We start from the raw sequence: 22,766 nt of genomic DNA on the forward strand, positions 1-22,766 counted from the left end.
GGACAGAGCCTTGGGCACCAATGCACAAACAGGCAGCGTCGCGGCTCGCGTCCAATCACGAGGCCCTGGATCTAGGACCCCGGACGCTGGTCGTGGGCCGTGCATGCTGGTGCATGGATGTGTTGATTGACTGATTGACTGGTTGGCTGATTGATTGATAACCGGTTGTGCGGTGAAACATGTCCAATCGTCTATGCGGGATGTTGACAGTTGCAGGTAAGTGCTGCATTATCTAGACTTCAGTTGGGGTCAGGATATTATCGGATGTTATGGGGATCTGAGAGTAAGTATGTATGTATGTCAGTGAGGAGGGATGGAGTGGGGATGACGTCAGATGCTGTGGTGTAGGACTACTGCGGTCTATAGCTGCTGCTGTTATGCATGGTGTGTAGGTTGAATCCCGCTTTACGTGGGGACTTGCCTGGGGGTATTTTCGTAGATGATGGCCAACCCGGGCGCTTGAGTAGCGCTATGTCGCAGGAAAGTATAGGGAGAGGAGATGGCAGAATCGATTTCTGCAGGTGGCTTACAGTGGTTCGACTGACTGTATCTGCTCAGTGGCTATACTCCGTGCTATATATTACGATTGATTTAGCCCTCTACGCCAGTACTTGTCAACACCGTAAAAATAGGTCGCAAACCATACAGCGTTACATGCATTTCCCTATTTCTCTGTTGGGAAATCCATGGGGCCTAAAATCTCTCTAACCAAAGCAGGTGGAATCCAACTAGCCTGGGGCCAAAGCATCCCATTCCGGTGTAGAGTCCACAGACGAACGCAACGTCCGGGGTGTTTCGGGTTCCTGAGCGATGGCTGTGTCAGCTAATTTTATCCGATCGAAGTCTGCATGCCAAGGGAATATCTGGGGGCGATCGAGGCATACAACTGGGAACTGCGACCAAAACTTCACGATAGAATCATGATGGAGGCAGTTGATGCGGTCGGTCGGGTTTTATTATCCTAATTTCTGCTCACATTCTTTTAAAACATTTGACGAGTTCGAGAACTCCATATGGCATCTTCCAATTCCACGATGTATTCACTCATCGAATACAACGGGCCAAACCGACCAACAGATCAGCACTAGTCTATTGGATGTTTCAACCCAAGCTAATTCCTCAGCCCCAATCGACTCATCCCTGCAGAGTTCAAGTTCGAAATAAAACCCTCCGTCTCGCTAGATGATGATTCTGCAGTCTTCGACTCCCGCAACCGACCATGCATAAAGGTCTCGTCCACCAAGAAACCGAGCTCCTGCGAATATCCGACCGCCATGGAAGCGTCGACAATTTGACCTTCGAGAAGCCCGGTCGGCAGGGTCGGCTGCGCGTCTGGGCTGGGACCTGGCGGTTCGTGGTGTTTCTGTCGTTTCTGGTCAGTTTGGTCGTCCTGCTCTTGAACCTGGTGTTCTTGATCTGGGCGGCGACGAGGAATCAGGTTCGCAAGAGTCGGGGGGTTCTGTTCGAGGGGGGTTGTGAGAAGGTGCAGCGGCTGAACGTGGGCATTCATTTTCTCATCAACGTCCTGGCGACGATAATCCTGGCTGCAAGCAACTATGGCATGGTACGTACGACGCCGCCTCCTGTCGACAGCGCTGATCTCCCCAGCAATGCCTGTCGGCGCCCACGAGATGCGACGTAGATCGCGCACACGGCAACGGCCGCTGGCTGGACATCGGCGTGCCGAGTATTCGCAATCTGGCGCATGTGTCGGTGCGGCGCTGTCTGCTGTGGATTGGCCTGGCCTTCACGGCGCTGCCGCTTCATCTCCTGTAAGACTTCCGATCGTCTGATCTGACCTCTGCTCAGTCGTCATAGCTACAACGCCACTATCTTCTCGACGAAATCTGCCCACGCGTACAATGTCTTTGCCGGCAAAGGCTCGTCGTTCGGACAGGGGGATCTCAAGGGCTCGCAGATGAGCGATGTCGGGGCGGAGTATCGGCCGTCATTGAAGGGCTTGCATGCTCAGGCACGGAATGAGTCCTTGGAGCGGCTGGATGCGTCCCAGTGTGTGGATGCGTATGCGACGACCTTCCAGACGAAGTACGGTAGTGTGCTGGTGGCCACGGACGATGTGAAAGACTCCAATGTCGAGATGTTCTACGCGCAGAGCGTTTTCAGCCCGATGCAGTACCTCCTGGTGGCTCAGCCCGGAGCTGATCCCTATCGATGGCTGTGTCCAGACGGTGCCACCAAGGACTGCGACGCGTATTTGCCGGAAATCCACGATCAGATTGACCAGGACGATTGGGTCGTTCAGACTGCTGCCCGCGAGTATCAGGTGAACTACTGTTTGGCTGAGAAACTGCCTCAGCACTGTAAACTGGAGTACTCGTTAACGGTGACGATCATCCTGATCGTGATTAACGTGCTCAATGCCTTGATTCTAGGCTATGTCGCGCTCGGCTCAAAAGAGTCTCCCTTGCTGACAGTCGGCGACGCGATTGCCTCGTTCTTAAACCAGCCAGTCACGTCGACTCAGAACAAGTGCTTCCACAGTCGCGCCATCGTCGGCGAGCTCAACTCCGGATTGCCCGTCTACAGGGCTCTCGACAAGCCGCTGATGTTCCAGCGTCAGAGAAAACGATGGTTCTCTGCTGCATCGTTCGCCAAATGGGCATTCACCGTCATCTTGTACGCCCTCCTCCGTCCATCCTCCATCCCGTACTTCTGTGCTAATCTTCGCAGCTGGCTCATCGCCATCGTCGTCTGTCTCGGCCTCCTGGCATACGGTCTCAGCGAGACCAACAGCGGCCACAGCGTCTGGAACGTCGGACTGGGCGAAGCCACCGCGCAGACGATCATCAAAGGCGACTACTGGCCCACCACAGTCGGCGTCAACCTGCTCGTCGCCAACGCCGCCCAGCTGATCTTCTCGATGCTGTATTTCTCCACCAACTCGCTGCTCTCTGCCATGACCCTCGCCGCCGAATGGAGCCGGTTTGCCGTTCAGCGCAGAGGTCTGCGCATCTCGAGTCCCCCACAGGTCGCCCAGCGCAGCTCCTACTTTCTTTCTTTGCCCATCTACTACGGCATCCCATTCATGCTAATATGCGCCCTCCTGCACTGGCTCATCTCGCAGAGTCTCTTCGTCGTCTCCGTTGAAGCGTACACCATCGACCACGCCAGAGATCGCTCCCAGGACCTGATCACCTGCGGGTTTTCGCCCGTCGCTATCGTCAGCGCCGTCGGCGTCGCTGCGGCTATCGCTATCATCGTGTCAGGGCTTGCTTGTCGCCGCCTTGCATCGGGCATGCCGATAGCTGGCAGCTGCAGTCTGGCCATCGCCGCGGCGTGCCACCCCTACTTCGATCCGAATTATCTGGGCGGGGACGGCATCGCGGAGATCCAGTTCTACGGCGAAGACGTCGCTCTGGTGCCGATTAAATGGGGCGCTGTGCGTCTGGACGGAGGGCTGGGGCATTGTACGTTCTCGGCGGATGAGGTCGATTTGCCAGATGAGGGGAGGGTTTATCAATAGTTTAGGGATTTTTGTAATCATCCATGGATGGTCCTGGTGACTTTATTTTAATCGTGATGATTCAGTAGACGGCATAACTGTGCTGTGTATATATTAGTCAGCAATCCCTGTATAATTCTTATGCATTCCTCGCCTCCGTCGCTGGACTTTCTCCTTTCTCTTCTGCATTCTTTCATCTATTCCATCTAACAATCCATCAATTCCATCAATCCATCAACTCCAACAATTTCAAGGATATTCCAACAATGCATCATCCTTCCATTTCTCCGGTGGGCATATACACGATCAGCAACTATTGAACCCCTGTCTCGGTCGGAGCGACGATTAAAGTTAGCTGCGCCCTGGTTCACGCGGCCTCCAATAATAGATTCCCCGCGATCCTCTGACGAGTGCGGGATTACTCTAGTCTGGTCCTCATGTCGCAAGAAGGAACTCCTCCGTCAGTTGGCTCCTGTGGCTCCGAGTTCCGCCGGGGTTTTGCCGTGCACGTCAATGCGGAGCCGAAATGAGGGGAAAAGCGTGGCCAACGTCATGCTGCAGCTCCTTGAGGCGTCTTGCATGGTTGGTGCCTGGAAGACTCGCCAGGCGCGGCATTAACTCGTCGCATGTGGTATGGTCGGCCTGGACGTTGTCCGAGGTTCTTGGCTGGTCTCGACTGGGGCGTGTATAGCTCTGGCTGCTTCTTCCGTTGTACTCGGATGGCTGGCCTGTGCCGCAGCCACAAAGCTTGTCCGGTTGTCTTCACTCTGTAGGTATCTATGGAGCACTCTGTAGGTCTATCGCTGGATAGCTTGGAGCTCTCGTGTCTAAATCTGAACGATCATCGTTCAGATCCAGTCGTTCCTGAATCTCTCCAAGACACGATCGACAGATCGTACGATCGCTGTCTCGGAGCACCTGCCACACCAAACCGGTTTCCAGTCTGCGGCGGTTAATTCGGACAGCTTCGGCCTCGCGTGGAGTCAGCTCTGTTCCTTGCGGACCTCCACATCCCCAGACCTCCACATCTCGGTTGAATCTGCTCTTCGCCGATGTATCCCCGCTCGCATTCTTGGGCGAGGTCGGTTAATTGCAATCATGGCTATATAAGGGTGTGCAGTTCTCGTAGATGAGCACGACAACAAGACAATTATCACCATGGTCGCTTTCTCGACGCTCTCGGGCCTCAGTGCCCTTCCCCTCCTGCTCTCTCTGGTCCAGCAGGCCAGCGGTGTCTCTTTGGAGGTCTCCAAGAATGGAGGCAACTCGTCCAGCTCGCTGCTCTACGGGTTTATGTTTGAGGTATGCATCTTGCCTAGTTGGTGTAACTTATCTAACGGGATAGGACATCAACCATTCCGGCGACGGCGGTATCTATGGCCAAATGCTGCGCAACAATGGTCTGCAGGGATCCAACCCGGACCTCACTGCCTGGCGCTCTGTCGGAGCTGGCTCGATAGCCGTGGACTCGGACAACCCTCTCACCACGGCCATTCCGCATACCCTGCGTCTCGACGTCGAGAAGGGCGCCAGTGGTCAAGTCGGGTTCTCCAACGAAGGCTACTGGGGTATTCCTGTGGACGGATCCGAGTTCACGAGCGCGTTCTGGATCAAGGGCAAGTTCTCCGGCGACATCACCGTCCGTCTGGTTGGAAACTCTACCGGGACGGAGTATGCGTCGAAGACGTTCTCCCAGGAGTCCAAGGAGGATGATTTCACCAAGGCCACGGTCAAGTTTCCCACTGAGAAGGCGCCCGACGGTGCGGTGGTTTATGAGATTACGGTCGATGGCAGCGAGGTGCAGGGATCTTCGCTGAACTTTGGATTTGTGGAGCTGTTCCCGGAGACATACAAGTCGCGGTATGTACCTCTCTCTCTCTATCTGCGTTTGTGTGTCAGGTGCTAATTGTGTAGGGCAAATGGATTGCGGCCTCAGCTGGCCAAGTCTTTGGACGCTGTCAAGGGATCTTTCCTTCGCTTCCCGGGTGGTAACAACCTGTGAGTATCCCTGAACCTCTATAGAATCAAGGCTAACCTTCCTAGTGAGGGCGATGATGAAACATTGCGCTGGAAGTGGAATGAAACCGTCGGTCCGGTTGAGGAACGCCCTGGTCACCTGGGAACGTGGACCTACTACAACACCGATGGACTTGGTAGGTTTTCCATTCGATTCATCCGGACTCGCTGACTAGTTAGGCCTCGATGAATACTTCTACTGGTGCGAGGATCTGGGTCTCACGCCCATCCTGGATGTGTATGCCGGCTTCTCGCTGGGGTCTGGCGGCAACACCCCGTTCACCGGCGATGCCTTGAAGCCGTATATTGACGAGGTTTTGAACGAGCTCGAAGTATGTCTCCATCTCTGATCGTTACTTTTACTTCCACTGACGAATCAGTACGTTCTCGGCGACTCCAGCACCACGTACGGCGGTCAACGCGCTGCCAACGGCCGTAAAGAGCCTTGGGACGTCAAGATCGTCGAAATCGGCAACGAGGACAACCTTGGCGGCGGCTGCGAATCCTACGCCGAGCGCTTCACGGCCTACTACGATGCCATCCACAAAGCCTACCCCGACCTGACTCTCATCGCCAGCACCGACAACTCCTCCTGCCTGCCCAAGGACCTCCCCGAAGGCGTCTGGGTGGACTGGCACACGTACGACACGCCCGAAGGCCTGGTCGGCAACTTCGACAAGTTCGACAACCACGACCGCTCGGTGCCCTACTTCATCGGCGAGTACTCGCGCCAGGAGGGCGACTGGCCTGACATGGAGGGCGCCGTGTCGGAGGCGGTGTTCATGATCGGACTGGAGCGAAACAGCGACGTCGTCAAGATGGCCGCCTACGCTCCTCTTCTGCAGCTGGTCAACTCGACTCAGTGGACGGTACGTCTCCTTATATCTATCTATCGAATGACACTAACGGAATAGCCCAACCTCATCCCCTTCACGCAATCCCCCGAGATGTACCACGAGACGACCAGCTACTTCGTGCAGCAAATGTTCTCCGTCAACCGCGGCGACACCATCAAGGAAGTCAAGTCCGACTCGGCCTTCGGGCCCGTGTACTGGGTGGCCTCGAGCGCGGACGAATCGTACTACGTGAAGCTGGCCAATTTCGGCGCGGACACCCAGGACGTCAGCGTGTCGATCGACGGACTGACCAGCGGCAAATTGACCGTCGTGGCGGACGACGATCCGGAGGCGTATAACTCGGACGCGCAGACCCTGGTCACGCCGTCGCAGAAGGATGTGCAGGCTGAGGACGGGAAGTTTTCGTTTACGCTGCCTGCGTGGTCGGTTGCTGTTTTGGCTGCTAATTAGATTTGAATAATATATTATTGGCCGTATTGGTTATTTAATTTGGTTTTCTATTTATTTATTGATCGGACTCCCGGACCTCTGTAGTCGGCGTAGGGAACATCCACTCCGCGATCAACGGTCGGGATGCTTATTCCAGCACGGCCATCCTCCAGTTCCTCCGAGGCCTATCGGAAATTAGCTATCATTGGCGCATAGTGCAGTTCCCCAGATTCCATGCAAGCGTGGCGGCGTGTTTCCATCAATCAGACCCGTCGGCCGCCGATCCCGCTGCCCCGGTGCTATCTATATCTTGACAGCCATGTCTGCGGAAGTCACTGTCACCAAATGACTTTTCTTGTTCAGTTGCAGTATGGATCTCTCGTCCGGCTCCATGCACGGTATCGCGTATTTCGAGCTCAGCTGGTCCATCCTCAGCAGCATCGGCCTGTTCACTGCGCTGCTAGCCATCTGGGCTGTCTTAATTACTCGGCCTAGCCCGCTGAGCTATGTTCCCATCGTGGTATCCGTCGCATGCGCGGCTGCCAACGGACTGTGTTATTTTTCATACTACACTTCTCACTCACTAGTCCATCGCATCGCCGGCAGCGCCTTCGCTGACATTTTCTGGCTGGTACTCCTCCATCCACCTCCCTCGTCTTCGTCCAGAGAACTGAAAACCACAGATCCAAGAAGCCGGCCTCTCTTTCTACAGCTACCAGATCCTCACACACACCCTGCACAACAGCGCCCGCACTTCCTTCCTCCTCATCTTCTGGTCCCTCATGCTCCTCATCCTCGGTCTCCGTCTCGCCATTCTAGTCAGTCGCATCCTCGACCTGCAAACTCCCTCCAATACCAAACCCAGCACCCTCAACCAACACCGCATCTCCTACCTCCACGTGGGCTATTTCGTCTCCATCGCGCTCGTCGAATCCTGGAGCTCTTTCTTCCTGATCCGTCTACTGAACAGTGCACGGGACCTCTCGCCTAAAGTGTCCTCGACGAGGGAGGTCTTTCGGTACTTGCTCAGAACGACGGAGATTAGGGTTGCGAGTCTTGCGGCTGTGGGCGTTACCAGGGCGATTACGTACTCGTGGCAGGTTACGGCGCAGAGTGCGGTTAGTGTGCAGGGTGAGGTCGATCGGTTTGTGTATTGTGGAGAGTGTTTGTTTCCGTTGGTTTTGATGTATGTCCCCTTTTTCTTTTTCTCTCTGGTTTCTTTTGGAGAGTTGGGGTGGATGGTGGGTAGAGTGCTGATGGTTGCAGAGTTGATATCCTCGCGTCGAAGAAGTATTCGCCCGTCGCTGCGTCGGAGCCAAGGTCGCCGCTTCAGAGGGCTGGGCATGTGAGGGTTCCGACGTCGGATAGTTGGCCGTTGAGGAGGGAGTGGGAGTCTCCTTGAATTTTCTTTTGCTTCATTTATTTTCTATTTTTCTTTTTATTTTATTTATTTATTTTATCTTATTTTATTTATTTTTTTTTTTTTTTGGTCGTTGTGGGTGTTAGGTTGTCTTTAGTTCTGGTCTGCGGAGTGACTGGTTAAAGTAAGGAATTATGTTCTATACTATTTGTCTTACTCCTAGATGTGTAGAAGATGTTGTGAATGGTTTCCATTTGCCGGTGGTAAATCAGTTTTTCCCGGCACGACAAAATATATAGCTCTTTCATACCCCAACTAGCATACCCAAGCAAGTTATTCCACTGGCAATAATCATTGATCTATATAGTAAATTATTCTTCAGAGAGAGCGATCATCCAGAAAAATAAAAATAAAAATAAAAAATCCAATCACAACCTCAGCAGCAACAGTAGAACACCTCTTCACAACAAACACAGCACGACCAGACCAACATTCCTTGCTCGCTACGTGTTCAAATCACCCGTTGCTATATATATCCAATTTTGGAGACTTGCTTCAACAAGAATCACCACTGACAGTTTGGCCGAGTGGTTAAGGCGCGGGACTGCTATATAGTACTGATCTGATCAGTCGATTGTAATCCCGTCCATTCGTGGGCATGAGTTCGAATCTCATAGCTGTCGATTCTTCTTTTTTCTTTTTTGCTGTGGATGTTGTGGTGTGGATATCTGCAGCACTAATTGTGGGGAGTGGAGTATAACTAGTGCGGGTTAGGGTTGGGAATTGGGATGGATCATGGATGTTCAGCCTTGGGGAGCGTTATGCATCTTATGCATGTTTTATTGGGTTCTTTATGTCGCCATTCTGGGAACGGTTCCTGCATATCTATGGGAATATGGTATATGCGAACATTGCCAGGGTATTCGTCTGATACTTGATGTCAGGCACTAAGGCAGGGTGCCTGATTCGGTTAGCGCCGTGATCATCTACTCCCAACCTCCCGATCTCAGCTTGTTTACTCTACCCGACTCATTCCATCTCATCTCCCATCCTGCTCAATTGCCTCTCTGCACCTGATTTGCTAATAGACATCTAAAATCCATCATCTCCACCCCGGAGAGCGAAGATGCACAAGACATCAGCGACAAAATGCATCCACCAAACCAATCGAGATCGCGATCCCATCCACCCAATAACATCCCCCCAGTCCAGATCTCGGTCCGTGCGATCTAAACCCGGCAACGATGCTCGCTCATCGTCATTATCCTGCATCTTCAGCTGCCGATCACCCCGCCATGCTTCAGCTGAGATTGAAATCTCGCTAGAGCTGAATACTCCCTCTTACTTCTTGCCTTACTCTCTCTACCCTCGCAGTCCTATTGCTCCTAACTCAACCGACTAACCTATCTAACCCATCCTCTACACCTATGTCCACATACATCTATACATAATGGTCACATCCCTAACCTCCGCACCAAGCACATACATCCCACACGGCCTCGACGCCGACACAAACAAAGAGCTATCCGCAGCATGGTCCCAAGTCCAAGCCCGCGTCGTGGCACTGGCCGGCGGCGACCCGAAACGCATCAAACCCCTCGGCATAGACGGGGTTCTGGGGCAGTTGGATCGCGCGCAGAAAAGCGAGAAGGAGTCGCCGGCCAAGGAGACTGTGAGGAAGACGTTCCACCGCACGCTGGCGCTCGTGCAGACTGTGGGTGGGATTGCTGCCGGGGCGGCTTCTTCAGTATGCTTCCTTCTATTACCTTTTTTGGGAGAGGGGTTCAGAGTGGAGGTGGATGGATGGATGGATGATGCTAACGAAACCAGGTCTTCGGCCCCTCAGAGCTCTGCTTCAACGCGCTCAGCTTCGTCATCGACGCCTGGAAAGGCTATCGCGGGGTCTTCGACGAGCTGGCTGGCCTGCTGGAGAAATGCACAGACTATCTCAGTCGTTTGCAGTACCACGTGCAGGGCGGGATGGATGCCAACCTGAGCAAAGTCGCGTGTCAGCATCTGCTTCTGTTCGTGGAGATCTGCGACCGCACGGTGAAGTTGCGGTCGAAGCGCATGAAGCTGCTGGCGGTGTCGAAGATGTTCTTCTTTAGAGAAGATAGCGTCACGGATCTGCTGGATAAGATGGCGAATCTGGTCGATAAGGAGGGCCGGTTGGTCGCGGCGCAGACGTTCTCGTTGGCGTCGGATGCGGCGGCGAGTTCGAAGGCCAATTTGGCTCTGACGCAGGGGCTGGTGGATTCGATGGCGGAGGATAAGGCGGAGCAGAGGAGGGAGAAGGATAAAGTGTATCGCACGCAGACAATTCTGAGGTCGCTGGCGTTCGACGAGAGTAAGTTGAATGCGGATCGGACGGAGCCTGAACCCTTCTGGCAGACTATCTATCGCAATTATCTGGGTCAGAGGGTTCTTGGGACTGGGGAGTGGGTTTTCGATCACGCGGCGTATACGGCTTGGGAGTATGGCCGGTCTGAATCCCCTGTTCTGGCCATCGAGGGAGGCGAGGGATCGGGGAAGAGCTTCCTCGCCTCGACGATCATCAACAGGCTGCGGCAGCAGAAGGTGAAAGAGGGTGCGGACACGCGCATCGCCACTGCATTTTATTTCCTTGAAGGCGACTCCAGAGAGGAGCTGAAGAATGCTACGAACTTGGAAAACGTCGCCAAGTCGCTGGTCTGGCAGTTCAGCCAGGTCGAACGGCTGTATCTGAAATCGGCGGCGTCGATCTGCGAGACGCTCGGAGAGATCGACCCGGCGGATATCTCGCGGTATCTGCTCTTCGGGAATGAGGATCTCGCGAAAATGGACATCACCCTGTTCATCGTGATTGACGGTCTCGGCGATGCTGTCGGCGAGGGCATGATTCGCTTCCTTCAGCGCGCGTGCTCGGCACCACCCGGCCAGGACATCAGAGTTCTTCTCACCGGAGACTCTCGATGCTTTGAGCAGCTGGCCAAGGTGGACGATGTTGCCTTCGACACCATCTCCATCAGCTGCAACAACCAGTCCGACGTGGAAAACTACATCGAGCGCCAGATGGACCGAATGCCCGTCGTGGCCGACCGATCGCGGTTCGGCATCCCTGAACTCCGGTCTCGCATCCGCAGCCGACTCAGCGAGCAGACGAAGGGCGATTTTTTCAAGATCGACACCACGTTGACGCACATCGGCAAGCTGGAGTACATCACCGACATTGAGGACGCGCTGGAAAACGCCAGTAAGGAGCGATCGCAGCAGATCATCGAGGAGATCGAGTCTTTGAACGAGAACCGATCCGAGAAGGAAATCGCCGAGATCAATGAGATCATCCTCTGGATTGTGTACTGTCGGGGGCTGCTCTCGCCCAAGGAGATGGCCGCTGCGCTGTATGTCAAGAGCGGCGAGCGGTCTCTTTTGCCGCTGGAGCAAAAGTTCAAGATGAAGTATCCGCTGTTTGAGATTAATAACAATGGACGGATTGACTTTCGGTCGTCTGAGATTGAGGATTTTATTCCTGTGAAGAGTCACTCGCATGCGTCGGACGACCAGTACGATGCGAAGACCACACACCCGGCAGAAGTGGCCATGGTGAAACATTTCCTCGTCACGGTCTGTCCGCCGGATGTCTACGCCAAGTTCAACTTCGACGACTACCTTGCGCAGAAATCCTCTCGCAAGTCGACCTCCGTCTTCAAGGATGATCCGCACACCGGCGAAACGAAGATGGCGCTGGCATGCTTGCATGTTCTGACCCAGGAGCTGGACAAGAAGCGCATGCGTCTGCTGCCATATGCGCGGAAGTACCTGCTCAAGCACCTGGCTGCCGTGGATCTTGCCCTGGCGGATATAACGTGCAAGAGCCGCGTTGGGTCTCGCCTTGTTCAGCTCTTCACTGAAGATAGCTCGATCGACAGGTTGCTCGACGGCGACGAGTCGACTAGCTCGCCTGCGGTCCACCGCAAAGTACGCGACGCGTGGATATACGATGATGACAGTGTGGACATTGTCGTGCGGTGGCTGGGTGATTCGGCCGTTGTCTCTGGGATCTCTGACGAACAGCGCCAGTGGGTTGATGCGTTGCTGCAGAACAAGTCGTTTGAGAGAGATCTTCTAGTCGCAGCTGCCAGGCAGATGGCGGTTCACTTTGTCCAGGAGCCACACTTCAAGCCCTTCACGAAGGATTCCTTCCTGTTCCTGCTCGGATACGTGAACAAGGTATGTTGCCTTCTTCCTTTGATGATGATAATGCTAACAGATCAGATCGAATCCGAGAAAGACAGTCGAGAAACCCCCGTAGAGCCATTCACCCCGACAGTCGAGCAAGTCGACCAGGCCGAACGATGGTGCGAGCTCGCCCTGCAAGTCCAAGCGAAGAACTCCCTCTGGCACGTCCAGATTGGCATCCTCCTCGACCAGTTCGGCTACACCAACGAAGCCGCCTCACGAGCCCGAGAAGCCCTCGCCCTCGACTCCCTCGACTGGCGCGCATCCAATCTCCTCGCCGACGTCGTCTCCCCCGACGAGGGCATCGCCATCCTGAACCCCGTCGCCGAACGTCTCCAACAAGACACTCCGTGGCTCGCCTCTCTCACCCACAAAATGGACCTCGCAAAACTCCTCTTCAGCCTCGGCTCCGCATACTGGTCCACCGGCCAGCACGACCTCGCCATCCCCGTCTTCACCACCGCCATGCACACCGACTACACCGACTACGGCCGCATCTATCAAGTCGTGGGCCTCTATGCCGCCGAACACCGCTGGTCCGACATCACCACCTCCCTGCAAACCATCCAGTCCTCCCCACCTCAATCGGACACCAACCCTCTCGCCGATGTCCTCATTCACCTCGCCCCCTACGTCCGCTTCCACCAATCCATCCTCTCCGCCGCCCTGCACACCCAATCCTTCCCCCTCCTCGAATCCGCCTACGAACTCGCCATCTCCCACCTCCACTCCCAAGACCTCCACCGCCCCCTTTCCTTCCTCCGCTACCACTACGGCACAGCCATGTACTCTCTACGCGATCGCGAATCCAAAGCCCTCGCGCAGTGGGAACTCGCCTTCCAGGAGAACATCCCTCACTGCGGAACCTCCTCCTCCCTCCCACTACTCATCAGCAAACTCGGGCCCGTCTATCTGCACCACGCCCGCTCCGCAGGCCCAGACCGCACCGCTGCAGAAACCTACCTCGACAAACTCTCCTCCCTCATCCCGGACTCCTCCTCCCCTTCCTCGTCTAGTACAATGGAATCCCTCTTCCCGCCTCACCTCTATCTCGCGCGCTACCACCACACCCTCGGCAACCACGCTCAAGCACGAGACCTCGTCCGCCCCATCATCTCCCAAGCCCTCGAGATCCTGTCAGACGAGGACGAAAACAACGATATACCCGCTTACATTACCCTTCTGTGCGTGTTCATCCCGCTGGAAGATGACGCGAACGCGCGAGCGGCGTTTACCCTGTTGGCGCGTATGCAGGGCCCAGCTGGAAGAGTGTCCTGCGATGGCGACTGTGGGATGTCGTGGGCGTGGGAGGAGAAGAAGGAGTTGTTTTGGTGTAGGGATTGTGTGGCCTTAACCTTGGAGAAAGGGTGTTTGGGGAAGGTTAGGGGGGAGGGGTTGTTGTTGTCGGTTTGTGAGGGTGGGCATGAGTTTTGGGGGGTTGGGGATGGGGATGGAGATGGGGATGGGGATGGGGTGGCGTTGGGGGAGTGGGTGGAAGGGGTTAGGAAGGCCTATTTGGGTTGAGGATGAGGATTGGATTGCTCTTTTGTGGTTTGGTTTATTTTGTTGATTGTGGGTGGTGTTGTCGATATTTACCTAGTTCTGATTTTGTTCTATTTACTCTAGGTGATAGAGCAAGAAGTAAGGCACTCAGGCACTCGCACTCAGGCACCAGATATGGTGGCCTAAGGCATCAATATACAAAACAAGGCACCCAGGCATGCCTCTTCGCGCCACAACTTCTACTTTGGGAAGAGTATTGATGCCTGAATTATGTAATGCCGTTTCTGAGCTGATGCCTTAGAAGAACACCCCGCCTCCTGATTGGCTGACATCAACTCTTCTGCCGATTCTTGTAGCAATCTTTGCTCACTCAACAATCCATACTCCATATTCTCAATAGATATTCATAACCGAAACCTCTAAATTTTTATACCACATCAATCCATAGAGGCTTCCTCAGTAAAATAAAGCTTTTAGTATAGCTGATATCCGTCAAGGCAGCCACATATCACTATCGAATGTCTGAAAATCCTTTTGCCCGCAGATTTTTCATATTATCTACAATTATTATTAGGAATTCTCTCTTCAAAGTTTGAATTTAAACGGTCGCAGCTGTTGCACCGAAAAATATTTTTTTTAATCTGTTTTATGTTTACCAGTAACCATCTGCACCACAAAGAAACGTCATTTGCAGCACAAAATCAACAGACAAAAAGGGAGAAGAACTCAGTAAGAAAGACCAAGAAACCGGAAACACGGGACTGATCTCTGTCAAACACTCCACACCCGAAAACTACTCCAGAAGCGTGGCAGTGCCTCGTTCTTGACTGTAGATAGTAATCGATCCAACTACATCACCAGTCTTCCGTCGGCAAATCCCAACCCAACAACGGGAACCTGTCCTTATGGTCCTCAACAGACGACGGCCCTGGACCTTTAGAACGCCAAGAACTACCGCTGTACTCGAACCCATCGCGAGGGTCATGATTCGTGATTGTAATCTCCCCTTCGTTGTCATTCAGCACAGCAGAGGTACACCCATACTCATCTCGATGATAAGTGACCAAATCACGGGTAGCCCTGCGGCGGGCTTGACGAAACGCAAAGTCATCTGCACCCTCGCCAAACCTATCCCGATTCTGCGCACGATCAGCGTCCACGTGGCGATCTGTCCATTCAATGGGGGTGAGTTGCCGCATGGGATACCGGCTATCGTTGAAGAGCAGATGAGGCAGACCGCTGCCGGTGTCGAGAGGGTTTCTGGTTCGGGGATTGATGAGGTATTCGATCATAGCAACCGCGGTGTCGACGGCATCCAAATTCTGGTGGCTTGTAATGAATACCGAAAAGCAAAGGTGCAGGTGAAGTCCGCTGGTATCGTGGTTGGTGATCAGGACCCTGTGCCCGTTGAGCAGACGCTTGAGGGCCTCGCAATACTCATCAAAGAGGTATCGGAATGGCTCGGGGCCAGTGTAGACAGATACCCACTTGCGAGGCATGGTGATGGAGATCAGTTTCCAGTATTAGGAAGTGGATGGTGTGTGAAGGTACAATGATGGCATGGAGCAGAAGAAGTGGTGACAAACCCAAGAGTGGTAATTGAGATGTTCAATTCGATAGGTACTCAGAGAGCACATATGGTTACTTTGAAGGTCTCAAACCATACATTATATGCTAGGGTGGCGAACATGCCCTGCTAATAATTAACTTGTTCTGGAATCAACCGGTGCGTGGGTTCCTAACAGGAAAGCTCTGTATATTCATATACCTTTCTCTGGAAGGCAATCAATATCCAATCATCCTTTGGGTATTTCGTGGGCAGTTCCGGTAGGATACTACTATGCTGGACGCGCACAGCTTATTCGGATTATCTATAATTTCGATTAGCAATCCACTTTGTTGCGAGTTATTACTTACGGGAAATTCTCATAAAATTTGAAAACGACTTAGCGCTCAGCGCGTGTACTTTCATTGATGAAACAAAATCAACAGCACAAACCTTTCAAAGTTTTTAGCCTTTTTTTGCTGTTTGTTAGTGAACTTCTCACCTTTATTTCGGGTCCCATCTGGCACTGTAAGACCTCATAACAGCCTGAAGTTAGGTCAGATCACGGACGGCAAAGCGAGTTTCGGACCAAAAACTAGGTGTTCATCCCTAGAATATCTTGCAATCAGTAATTGACCTTGTCGGTACACCCAGTCCTCAACGGCAGAGGCTTACGCTGAACTAGAATCTCAGTATCACCCTTCGAGTTCCTGCTGAAGGTAATGGTATCATAGCCCAGCATTTTGCAACGCTTTTGCCGTTCCTCCTTAAATTTCGCGTCCTCCGCGCAGCTCAAGGGATACCGTTCATACTGCGCATCCACATCCGCCGGAGTCCACTCACTCGGCCGAAGCTCCGTAACCGGCTTAACATGCATCTGAAAAAGGTGATGATGAGAAAAGTCAATACGAGAAATGCGCCTCATGTCTCCTCTGAGCTGCTTAGAAAATTCCTTGGACGGGTGAAACCGCAGCATTTTATAACCTGAATAGCACTGTGGCGTCCTGGCATACAGGATGCCCCAGGCTGTATTCGCGGCGGCACGGAGGATGAGTTCACGGGGCGGGTTCTTATCGAGAACGACTACCTTGAACAGAAGGTGTGAGTGCAACTGGACCTCTCTGACATAGCATGTCTCTGACGTGATGTCCTCGTCGTTGATGATTTTGGCATGTTCGCTTTTCATGAGGCGTTTCCGTGCTTCGTCGTATTCATCCCTGAGGTTGGCGAATAGACCCGGGCCAGTGTATACTGACACATACTTGATGTACTCAGTCGTTTGGATGAAGCGCCGGCTCATGGTGACGAGGTTTGTAATGAAGAATGATGGTGTGTGTTTTTGATAGAGTGTTGTAGATATTGTAGGCGGCTCTTGGCTGCTCTATTTATAGAGTCAGGCCGATATTCCATCCTTGTCTATATTAGGAAGACTCCGTAGAGCTGGCAGCTTCTACATAAATATTCAGTTGATAGTCGAGTGTCCAAGGCAATTGTTGGGAATTCTTTGTCGTCAATAACATAATGGCACCTTTGTTTAGACTCTGTATAGTAGGAGGAGTTCAGCAAAGAAACTCGACTTTATGACCCGGGTACTCCATGACATCAATTGTTCCTCTTTACTCTATCAGCCAGTACTTTTGTTCAATCGTTGTTATGTGTCTATGGTTCAGTGTTTAGCGGCGAGATCTCGCGGAGGACGAACAGGTTCCTTAGGACGCTCGTCCATGAAACTATTATACCTGATTGCTATTTATGACCTCATATCCTTTGCTCATATCCTTTGTTCTGGTTATCCTTTTTGAAGATGTTGTATATATTGCATTAATTTCAATTTACCAACTCAACATAAGAAGACGCGATTTTAGAGAGAGTTCTTAGAACCGAACTAGAAAACAACACTATAATATGAGGTTAATAGAAGTAAAGCATTTTTCTTCCTTGCTTGCTAGCATACTTACGTTGATAGAATTAATCGTTCTATCAAACAAATCAAATGATCACACAATGCAATTTGTGCAAGTACAGTAAGAACCTCAGAATTTACCTAACCAGAACATGAGCCAAAACAAAGATCACTCTGGATCTCCTCAACGTCAAACAGGCCATCGAGGGAACTATCCACACTCTCAGCCTCAAGAAATCCCCAATACCACTCCTCCTGCTTCTTCCTCCTCTCTTCCTCGTCCAAAAGAGATTCATCAACCATCGACTGAACAGGCGGAGCAGGCTCCGAAGGACCCGGCGGCGGAACCTTAGAATACATCTTCGCCTTAACACGGGCAACGTTATCCTTTTCCCGCGCATCCTTCACCGAAGACTTCCCCTGTCGCTTCCCCCCCAAATGCTGGGCATCTTCCAGCCGGCGGCTGACGAAATCGATCGCTGCGTTCTTACACTCTTCATCTTCTTCGACGGTGGCCGGGACCTCGACTTCGAAGTGGTAGGTGTAGTAATCGTGGCACGGCTTCCTGAGGGACCATTTGAAGTCGCCGGCCTTGAGCTTGGCGAGAACCAGCTTCAAGACGGTGATCTGGTCGACTGCGACCGACTGGCTGAAGTGCACGACGATGTGGCGGCTGCCACCCAGGATCATCGGCATCTCGGGGAAGGAGAATACCACGGCCGACAGGTATTCGCCGACCTGGGGGATGAGCTGTCTAGGCTTTCCAGACATGGTATTTGATGGTTAGAGTGTTTTTGTTGGGAAATTGATGGACGATGACGCGCTGGTATTTATAGTATGCTATGCAGTTGGTGATTGTTCAGGGTATTTCTCTTTCGGATTCAATAATTGTACATGGATGGCTTTGTGGTGTTCTTCTCTTTGTCGGATTCAACAGCTTGATTGAGTACAATGGCATTCTTAGCTATATGCAATGAAGTGAAGCGTGTTCTTTATCCGAACGGCTATTTCTTGTTGGGTTCAGCGCAGTGATGTAAAACGGACGGATGAAAATGCAAATCAAAATACAAAGGCTCAAAGAGAGTTGTCGGCACATGAGAAGCTCGCACTGCTGGGATCATCATGTATCGTTTTCCCTGAGCTGTAGAGGCCAAGACCACACTGTTTTTGTCAGAAGAGCCAGGGAAACTTGAAGAAATCAACTTACCAGGACAAGGCCCACAACAATGGCGAGCGCATTCACGAAGCTCAGAAGAATTTTCCGAGGCGACGAGAACCAAAGGCCCTTGTTCATCCAGAACCAGAAGATCCCCGGCAGTGCGAAGGAAAACCAGCTGGCAAACAAGGAAACCTGTTCCGGTGTCAGCATAGTCCAGGGATAGGAAGTTCGAACCCACAATAAGACTCAGAAGACTGTTGAACACAGGAATGGACATGGCGATGATCCAGGCCACGATCCAAAGAGAGAGCACAATGCCGATCCACGACCCGACGGCAACGAAGTCCTTTGTATGGATACGGTTGGTCCCGGCGAAGATGCGAATGTAGATTGATTTACAGGCTATATGGCTGATTATGACGCCCGCAATGATAATCTGGACTTTTTAGCTGAGCTCTAAACACTTGGGGTGGACGTACTGTTGGTAGAGCAATTCCATAGGCGATCCTTGCGATTAAGGGTCCCGCGGATCCTAAGGCCGGGGAGGCCACGCCGTCGCCGGCATATCGGTAAATGACCACCGAAGCGACAAGATAGATCGACAAGTCGAGGCATTGCAACAAAGCCAGGGATTTCGGAAACTCCCTCGGTTCTTTGAGCTCAGACATCATTGTAAAGAAGGTGTTGTGAGTGGCTGCAGAGTCAGTATATTGTATCTTATCCTTCTGCCAATTTGAGTACTCACCAAATGTAAAGACAATGTTAGCGGCGGACATGAAGCCGCTAACTAGGTCAGTCTTCACGGTTGCCTTGACTGGAAATGGATCGTTCTGGACGCCGACTGCAATCATCGTTATGAATAATGCGGCCATGATACTCGTGAACGCTGGTAATGTCAGCTTATTTAACTTCCAAAGCGAAAGTTTTCAAATCAAGGAAATCAAATCTCTCGCGGAGAGGCGGTGCGTACAAATAGCCGAAAGCCATGTCATTCCTTTCAGTGTTCTGGGGAGAGCCAAAAGGAATGAAACCAATAATCCTACGACTCCGAAGACAATAGAGCAGGTGGCATGCTTGGTGATCGTGTTCATAGCCACCGTAAAGGTCAGCACATGGCTAGCCATGAGAAAGACCAAATACAAGATGTTACTGCCAAATAGCAGCTCCCGGCCGAAGCCGCCCATTAAGACCTCCCCTGCGTCTGCAGCGCTGGAGACATGTGGGTATCGCCATTTGAACTGTCCCGTCACGTAGCCAGTATAAGTGGCTAGCCCACCGAGACCGATCAGAATCGCAAGCGCAGGAGCCAGACCCAGTCCTGCAATTGCCGCGGGGAGAGCAAGAACCCCGAGGGAAACGGTCTCAGCGACCATGAGCATACCGCATTGCCTATATGACGATCAGTAATATCAACCGACTGATGAGAGAGAAAACATACCACCACTTCAAGGTTTTGTATTTGACCTGCGCGTGCTGCTCGTCACCGAACGCATCGTGACGGCAGGACCCGATCTCGACTTTCTGGTCGTCATCGCCCGTGGAAGACAGCTGCGCTGATTTACGCTTCTCTTCCGGGACAGTTTCAATGCCAGAAGCCATGCCAGGTACAGATCTATCCATATTCAAGTCAATGAGTCACAATGAGGGATCACGTCGAGCGTGAATCCGGGGCGATACTAAGGTAGCGGGAAAAAACCCTATTCTAGCCGGTGGGGTCGACGCAAGGGAGGAAGAGTTTGCCTTCCGGATTGCGCCCTGCACGTTTTCGCCACGGAAAGCGCGTATTAGAGATTGGCAGCGTTGAATTTCTTTTCTGCAATTTCGACAGGCCGAGGTTGCATTAGGCCTGTATGGTGGGCCACTCTTACGTAACGCCCCGGTCATTCTCGGATCGAGCATCGGTGCGAAATGTGAAATAACCACGTCGACATCTTTGGCAGGATGGGTCTGTATGTCTTTCGTTTTTCATTCTGCCAGTTCCTTTTAATCTAGCCATGTCATTGGCACCAACATCTGGGGTAAGGACGAGTTCTTCTGTTGTCCCTGGCTCCACTCGGAACCAGCCAAGGCTGCCCATGGCCATGACATTTGGAATATCTAGTTCTGTAGGAACTGGACGACTGGGTTCAGAGTACGGAGTATAATTGAAAGTTTCTTGTTCTTCAGTTTTGATACAATTGCCTTCGAGGACCGACAATATGAATGAAACCGGCATCGATATGCACCCTCGATATTTCCAACAGATGGTCGAACATCGTTCACTAATCTGCAAGAGGAGACCGCTTCAATTCATCTCAGCAAACCATGACATTCAAGACACGATTCATAAGCAGAAGGAGGAAATCCAAACATGGTTATGGCCTCTTGGCCTCCTTTCCGAAGCGTCCTTCAAGGGACAGCATATAAACGGACAGATCTTCTGCGCGTCTGACAAAGCCTTCTAGACGGTCTTAATGACAAAGAATTCAACTGCTAGACCCCTGATATCAGTATCGGTGGTTTCATGTTGAGGCAGGTCAATGGAATGGGATGATGAATCTATTCGGACCGCCTCGACGTGGGTCTTGTGGGTCACGGGATACACTAGACTCGATCAGGCCACTACGGTTAGTCAGCCGAGGAAATGCCGAAGAATCCCCGAGCGATATTCAGAGAACAAAGTGCTTCTGGTGGCGCCATTATCATTAAGGCCTTAAGAATGAAAGGGAATTCAGGGATCAATCTGATTGTTTCCAGCTCGCGGCTACAGGTCTGTAAGGATTTTCAAATAATTGCCGCAGAATTGACAACAAGAAGTAATCTCGCCTGACCAAGCATCACAGCCTCGTTTCGAAAGACATTCATCCTGCGACGCCATGGCCCGACAGACTTTCCCATCTCCTACCATCCATTGCTTGCCATGATTCCACCATTTGATATCCTGGCACCTGAAGCTTGCGCCTCAAGCGTCGGCAATCAGTCCACGTTTCTCGCGTCGTCCCATGAAGCTGAAATAATGGGCTGGCTCTCCATGGGTAATCCTGCATTCTTCATCATACCGACCCGAATCCAGATGGAGACTCCAGTATTCCTGATCGGTGTTCTTGCTATTCTCCAGACAGTCTAGACACTGTCCATCAAAATATTTTCCGACGGTCGGGATCACATCGCACACAGTTTCTTTCCAATCTTTCGCACAGAATTGACAGAGGCTGGCCTTGTCCTTGCTCTGGGTCATGCGAGAACTGTCGAAACTCTTCAGTCGCTGAAGAAGACCATCGATGCTGGACGATGCCATGTGTTCTTCTGGAGGATAAACCTTGATACGCCGCAATTCCTTGTGGAAGTTGTAGAAGGTCATCTCTTTACAGTTGCATCTTGCGGCATCCAGAAGATGAAGCATGCCTTTGTTCAATTCCCGTAGGAAGATATTGCGCAATCTCCCTTTTGCAGCGTTGATTTGCTCTACGCAGAGTCTTGTCAGTCTTTATTGTTCGCACCTAGTAAGGCTCAGAGGATGGTGGGCATCGACTTACGGATGATACGTTGAGGCATATGCATTTGGTATATGCTCGTGGGGTTAACCTCGTGGACGAACTTGACGCCATGATATGCGAGCCTCCTGGTCACGATCTGAAAGCCCTCCGCGTAGTTGAATGCGTAACAAGGGAACAGCATCGAGGGCGCAAAGTTAAAAGTCAAACTTTTCGGTGCATCAGGTGTATTCTTAGCAAACCAGGCAACAAGCCAGTCATACAACCTGGGCAGCTCAAATCCGTACTTGTCGCCAGCCATGATGATGTGCCAAATTTCGGCAACGGAAATAGTCTCTGACCCAAGCGATTCTTGCAATGTCTCGTGGAAACATCGCAGCCAAATCTCAACAGCCTTCACGTTATCTCTTTCCAATGTCACGCTGGTTTTGCGGACTCGCTCCAAGAACTGTTGAGCATTTTCTGGAAATACTCACTCGAACTGATCACGACCTTTCTCTGGGTCTTAAACGTGACGCCTTGGATGGGGTATTCATTATGTCTCTCGTATTCTCTCACAACAACATCCAGGTCACCATCAGGGCAGGTATCTATCTGCTTGTACAACGTTCCCTGGGAAGACGCATCAGACATGGTTAGGTGAGAACTTTCAGTCGAAATGAACAGAATGGATAGAAGTGAGGTTTCGTTGACGGAGAAGACGATATAAAGAGAGTAGATGTGTGCAGACAAAAGTTTCAGATTCAGGGCGAAGGCTAGGCCAAGGAGGATAAAAGGATAGGGAGCATTAGGAGTGGAAGGAGTGTGGCGAGGGTGAGGGTGACAGGGAGAGGGAGAGG

The 22,766-nt window shown here is 52.1% G+C and overlaps 9 protein-coding genes and 1 non-coding gene across 10 annotated transcripts; 5 read left to right on the plus strand and 5 right to left on the minus strand.

Annotated features, from left to right (window-relative positions):
* Positions 1–1,219: 1,219 nt before the first annotated feature.
* P170DRAFT_510249 (uncharacterized protein) lies at positions 1,220–3,484 on the plus strand (the record flags this gene model as incomplete). Its single annotated transcript, XM_024854759.1, has 4 exons — positions 1,220–1,564; positions 1,609–1,772; positions 1,819–2,637; positions 2,692–3,484. The coding sequence occupies 4 exons, from the start codon at positions 1,220–1,222 to the stop codon at positions 3,482–3,484; spliced, it is 2,121 nt and encodes a 706-aa protein (XP_024705087.1).
* Positions 3,485–4,621: 1,137 nt separating this feature from the next.
* P170DRAFT_476070 (Arabinosidase A) lies at positions 4,622–6,786 on the plus strand (the record flags this gene model as incomplete). Its single annotated transcript, XM_024853315.1, has 7 exons — positions 4,622–4,765; positions 4,809–5,323; positions 5,378–5,461; positions 5,507–5,616; positions 5,660–5,811; positions 5,860–6,348; positions 6,394–6,786. 7 exons carry the CDS (start codon positions 4,622–4,624, stop codon positions 6,784–6,786), a joined length of 1,887 nt encoding a protein of 628 aa, XP_024705088.1.
* A 370-nt stretch (positions 6,787–7,156) lies between these two features.
* P170DRAFT_447377 (uncharacterized protein) lies at positions 7,157–8,167 on the plus strand (the record flags this gene model as incomplete). The annotated part of the gene is made up of 3 exons (XM_024850872.1): positions 7,157–7,396; positions 7,449–7,951; positions 8,032–8,167. The coding sequence occupies 3 exons, from the start codon at positions 7,157–7,159 to the stop codon at positions 8,165–8,167; spliced, it is 879 nt and encodes a 292-aa protein (XP_024705089.1).
* A 531-nt stretch (positions 8,168–8,698) lies between these two features.
* Positions 8,699–8,808, plus strand: P170DRAFT_t107. Its single transcript has one exon. It is a non-coding gene; the product is annotated as a tRNA-Ser (tRNA).
* Positions 8,809–9,575: 767 nt separating this feature from the next.
* P170DRAFT_510250 (uncharacterized protein) lies at positions 9,576–13,867 on the plus strand (the record flags this gene model as incomplete). Its single annotated transcript, XM_024854760.1, has 3 exons — positions 9,576–9,872; positions 9,956–12,334; positions 12,380–13,867. 3 exons carry the CDS (start codon positions 9,576–9,578, stop codon positions 13,865–13,867), a joined length of 4,164 nt encoding a protein of 1,387 aa, XP_024705090.1.
* Positions 13,868–14,700: 833 nt separating this feature from the next.
* P170DRAFT_476073 (uncharacterized protein) lies at positions 14,701–15,345 on the minus strand (the record flags this gene model as incomplete). The annotated part of the gene is made up of 1 exon (XM_024853316.1): positions 14,701–15,345. The coding sequence occupies one exon, from the start codon at positions 15,343–15,345 to the stop codon at positions 14,701–14,703; it is 645 nt and encodes a 214-aa protein (XP_024705091.1).
* A 286-nt stretch (positions 15,346–15,631) lies between these two features.
* Positions 15,632–16,692, minus strand: P170DRAFT_426656 (uncharacterized protein; the record flags this gene model as incomplete). Its single annotated transcript, XM_024847725.1, has 4 exons — positions 15,632–15,717; positions 15,764–15,845; positions 15,895–15,938; positions 16,068–16,692. The coding sequence occupies 4 exons, from the start codon at positions 16,690–16,692 to the stop codon at positions 15,632–15,634; spliced, it is 837 nt and encodes a 278-aa protein (XP_024705092.1).
* A 744-nt stretch (positions 16,693–17,436) lies between these two features.
* On the minus strand, positions 17,437–18,066 carry P170DRAFT_426657 (uncharacterized protein; the record flags this gene model as incomplete). Its single annotated transcript, XM_024847726.1, has 1 exon — positions 17,437–18,066. The coding sequence occupies one exon, from the start codon at positions 18,064–18,066 to the stop codon at positions 17,437–17,439; it is 630 nt and encodes a 209-aa protein (XP_024705093.1).
* An 84-nt stretch (positions 18,067–18,150) lies between these two features.
* On the minus strand, positions 18,151–20,530 carry P170DRAFT_437285 (amino acid transporter). The gene is made up of 7 exons (XM_024849329.1): positions 19,893–20,530; positions 19,425–19,843; positions 19,200–19,340; positions 18,934–19,148; positions 18,693–18,890; positions 18,503–18,646; positions 18,151–18,456 (listed from the first exon to the last, which is right to left on the minus strand). Exons 1-7 carry the CDS (start codon positions 20,072–20,074, stop codon positions 18,370–18,372), a joined length of 1,386 nt encoding a protein of 461 aa, XP_024705094.1. The 5' UTR covers positions 20,075–20,530; the 3' UTR covers positions 18,151–18,369.
* Positions 20,531–21,179: 649 nt separating this feature from the next.
* Positions 21,180–22,674, minus strand: P170DRAFT_510254 (uncharacterized protein). Its single transcript, XM_024854761.1, has 3 exons — positions 22,400–22,674; positions 21,970–22,334; positions 21,180–21,898 (listed from the first exon to the last, which is right to left on the minus strand). The coding sequence occupies exons 1-3, from the start codon at positions 22,558–22,560 to the stop codon at positions 21,396–21,398; spliced, it is 1,029 nt and encodes a 342-aa protein (XP_024705095.1). The 5' UTR covers positions 22,561–22,674; the 3' UTR covers positions 21,180–21,395.
* Between the last annotated feature and the right edge of the window lie 92 nt (positions 22,675–22,766).

The sequence above is a fragment of the Aspergillus steynii genome, assembly GCF_002849105.1.
Source record: "Aspergillus steynii IBT 23096 chromosome Unknown P170scaffold_4, whole genome shotgun sequence".
Lineage (NCBI taxonomy): Eukaryota > Fungi > Ascomycota > Eurotiomycetes > Eurotiales > Aspergillaceae > Aspergillus > Aspergillus steynii.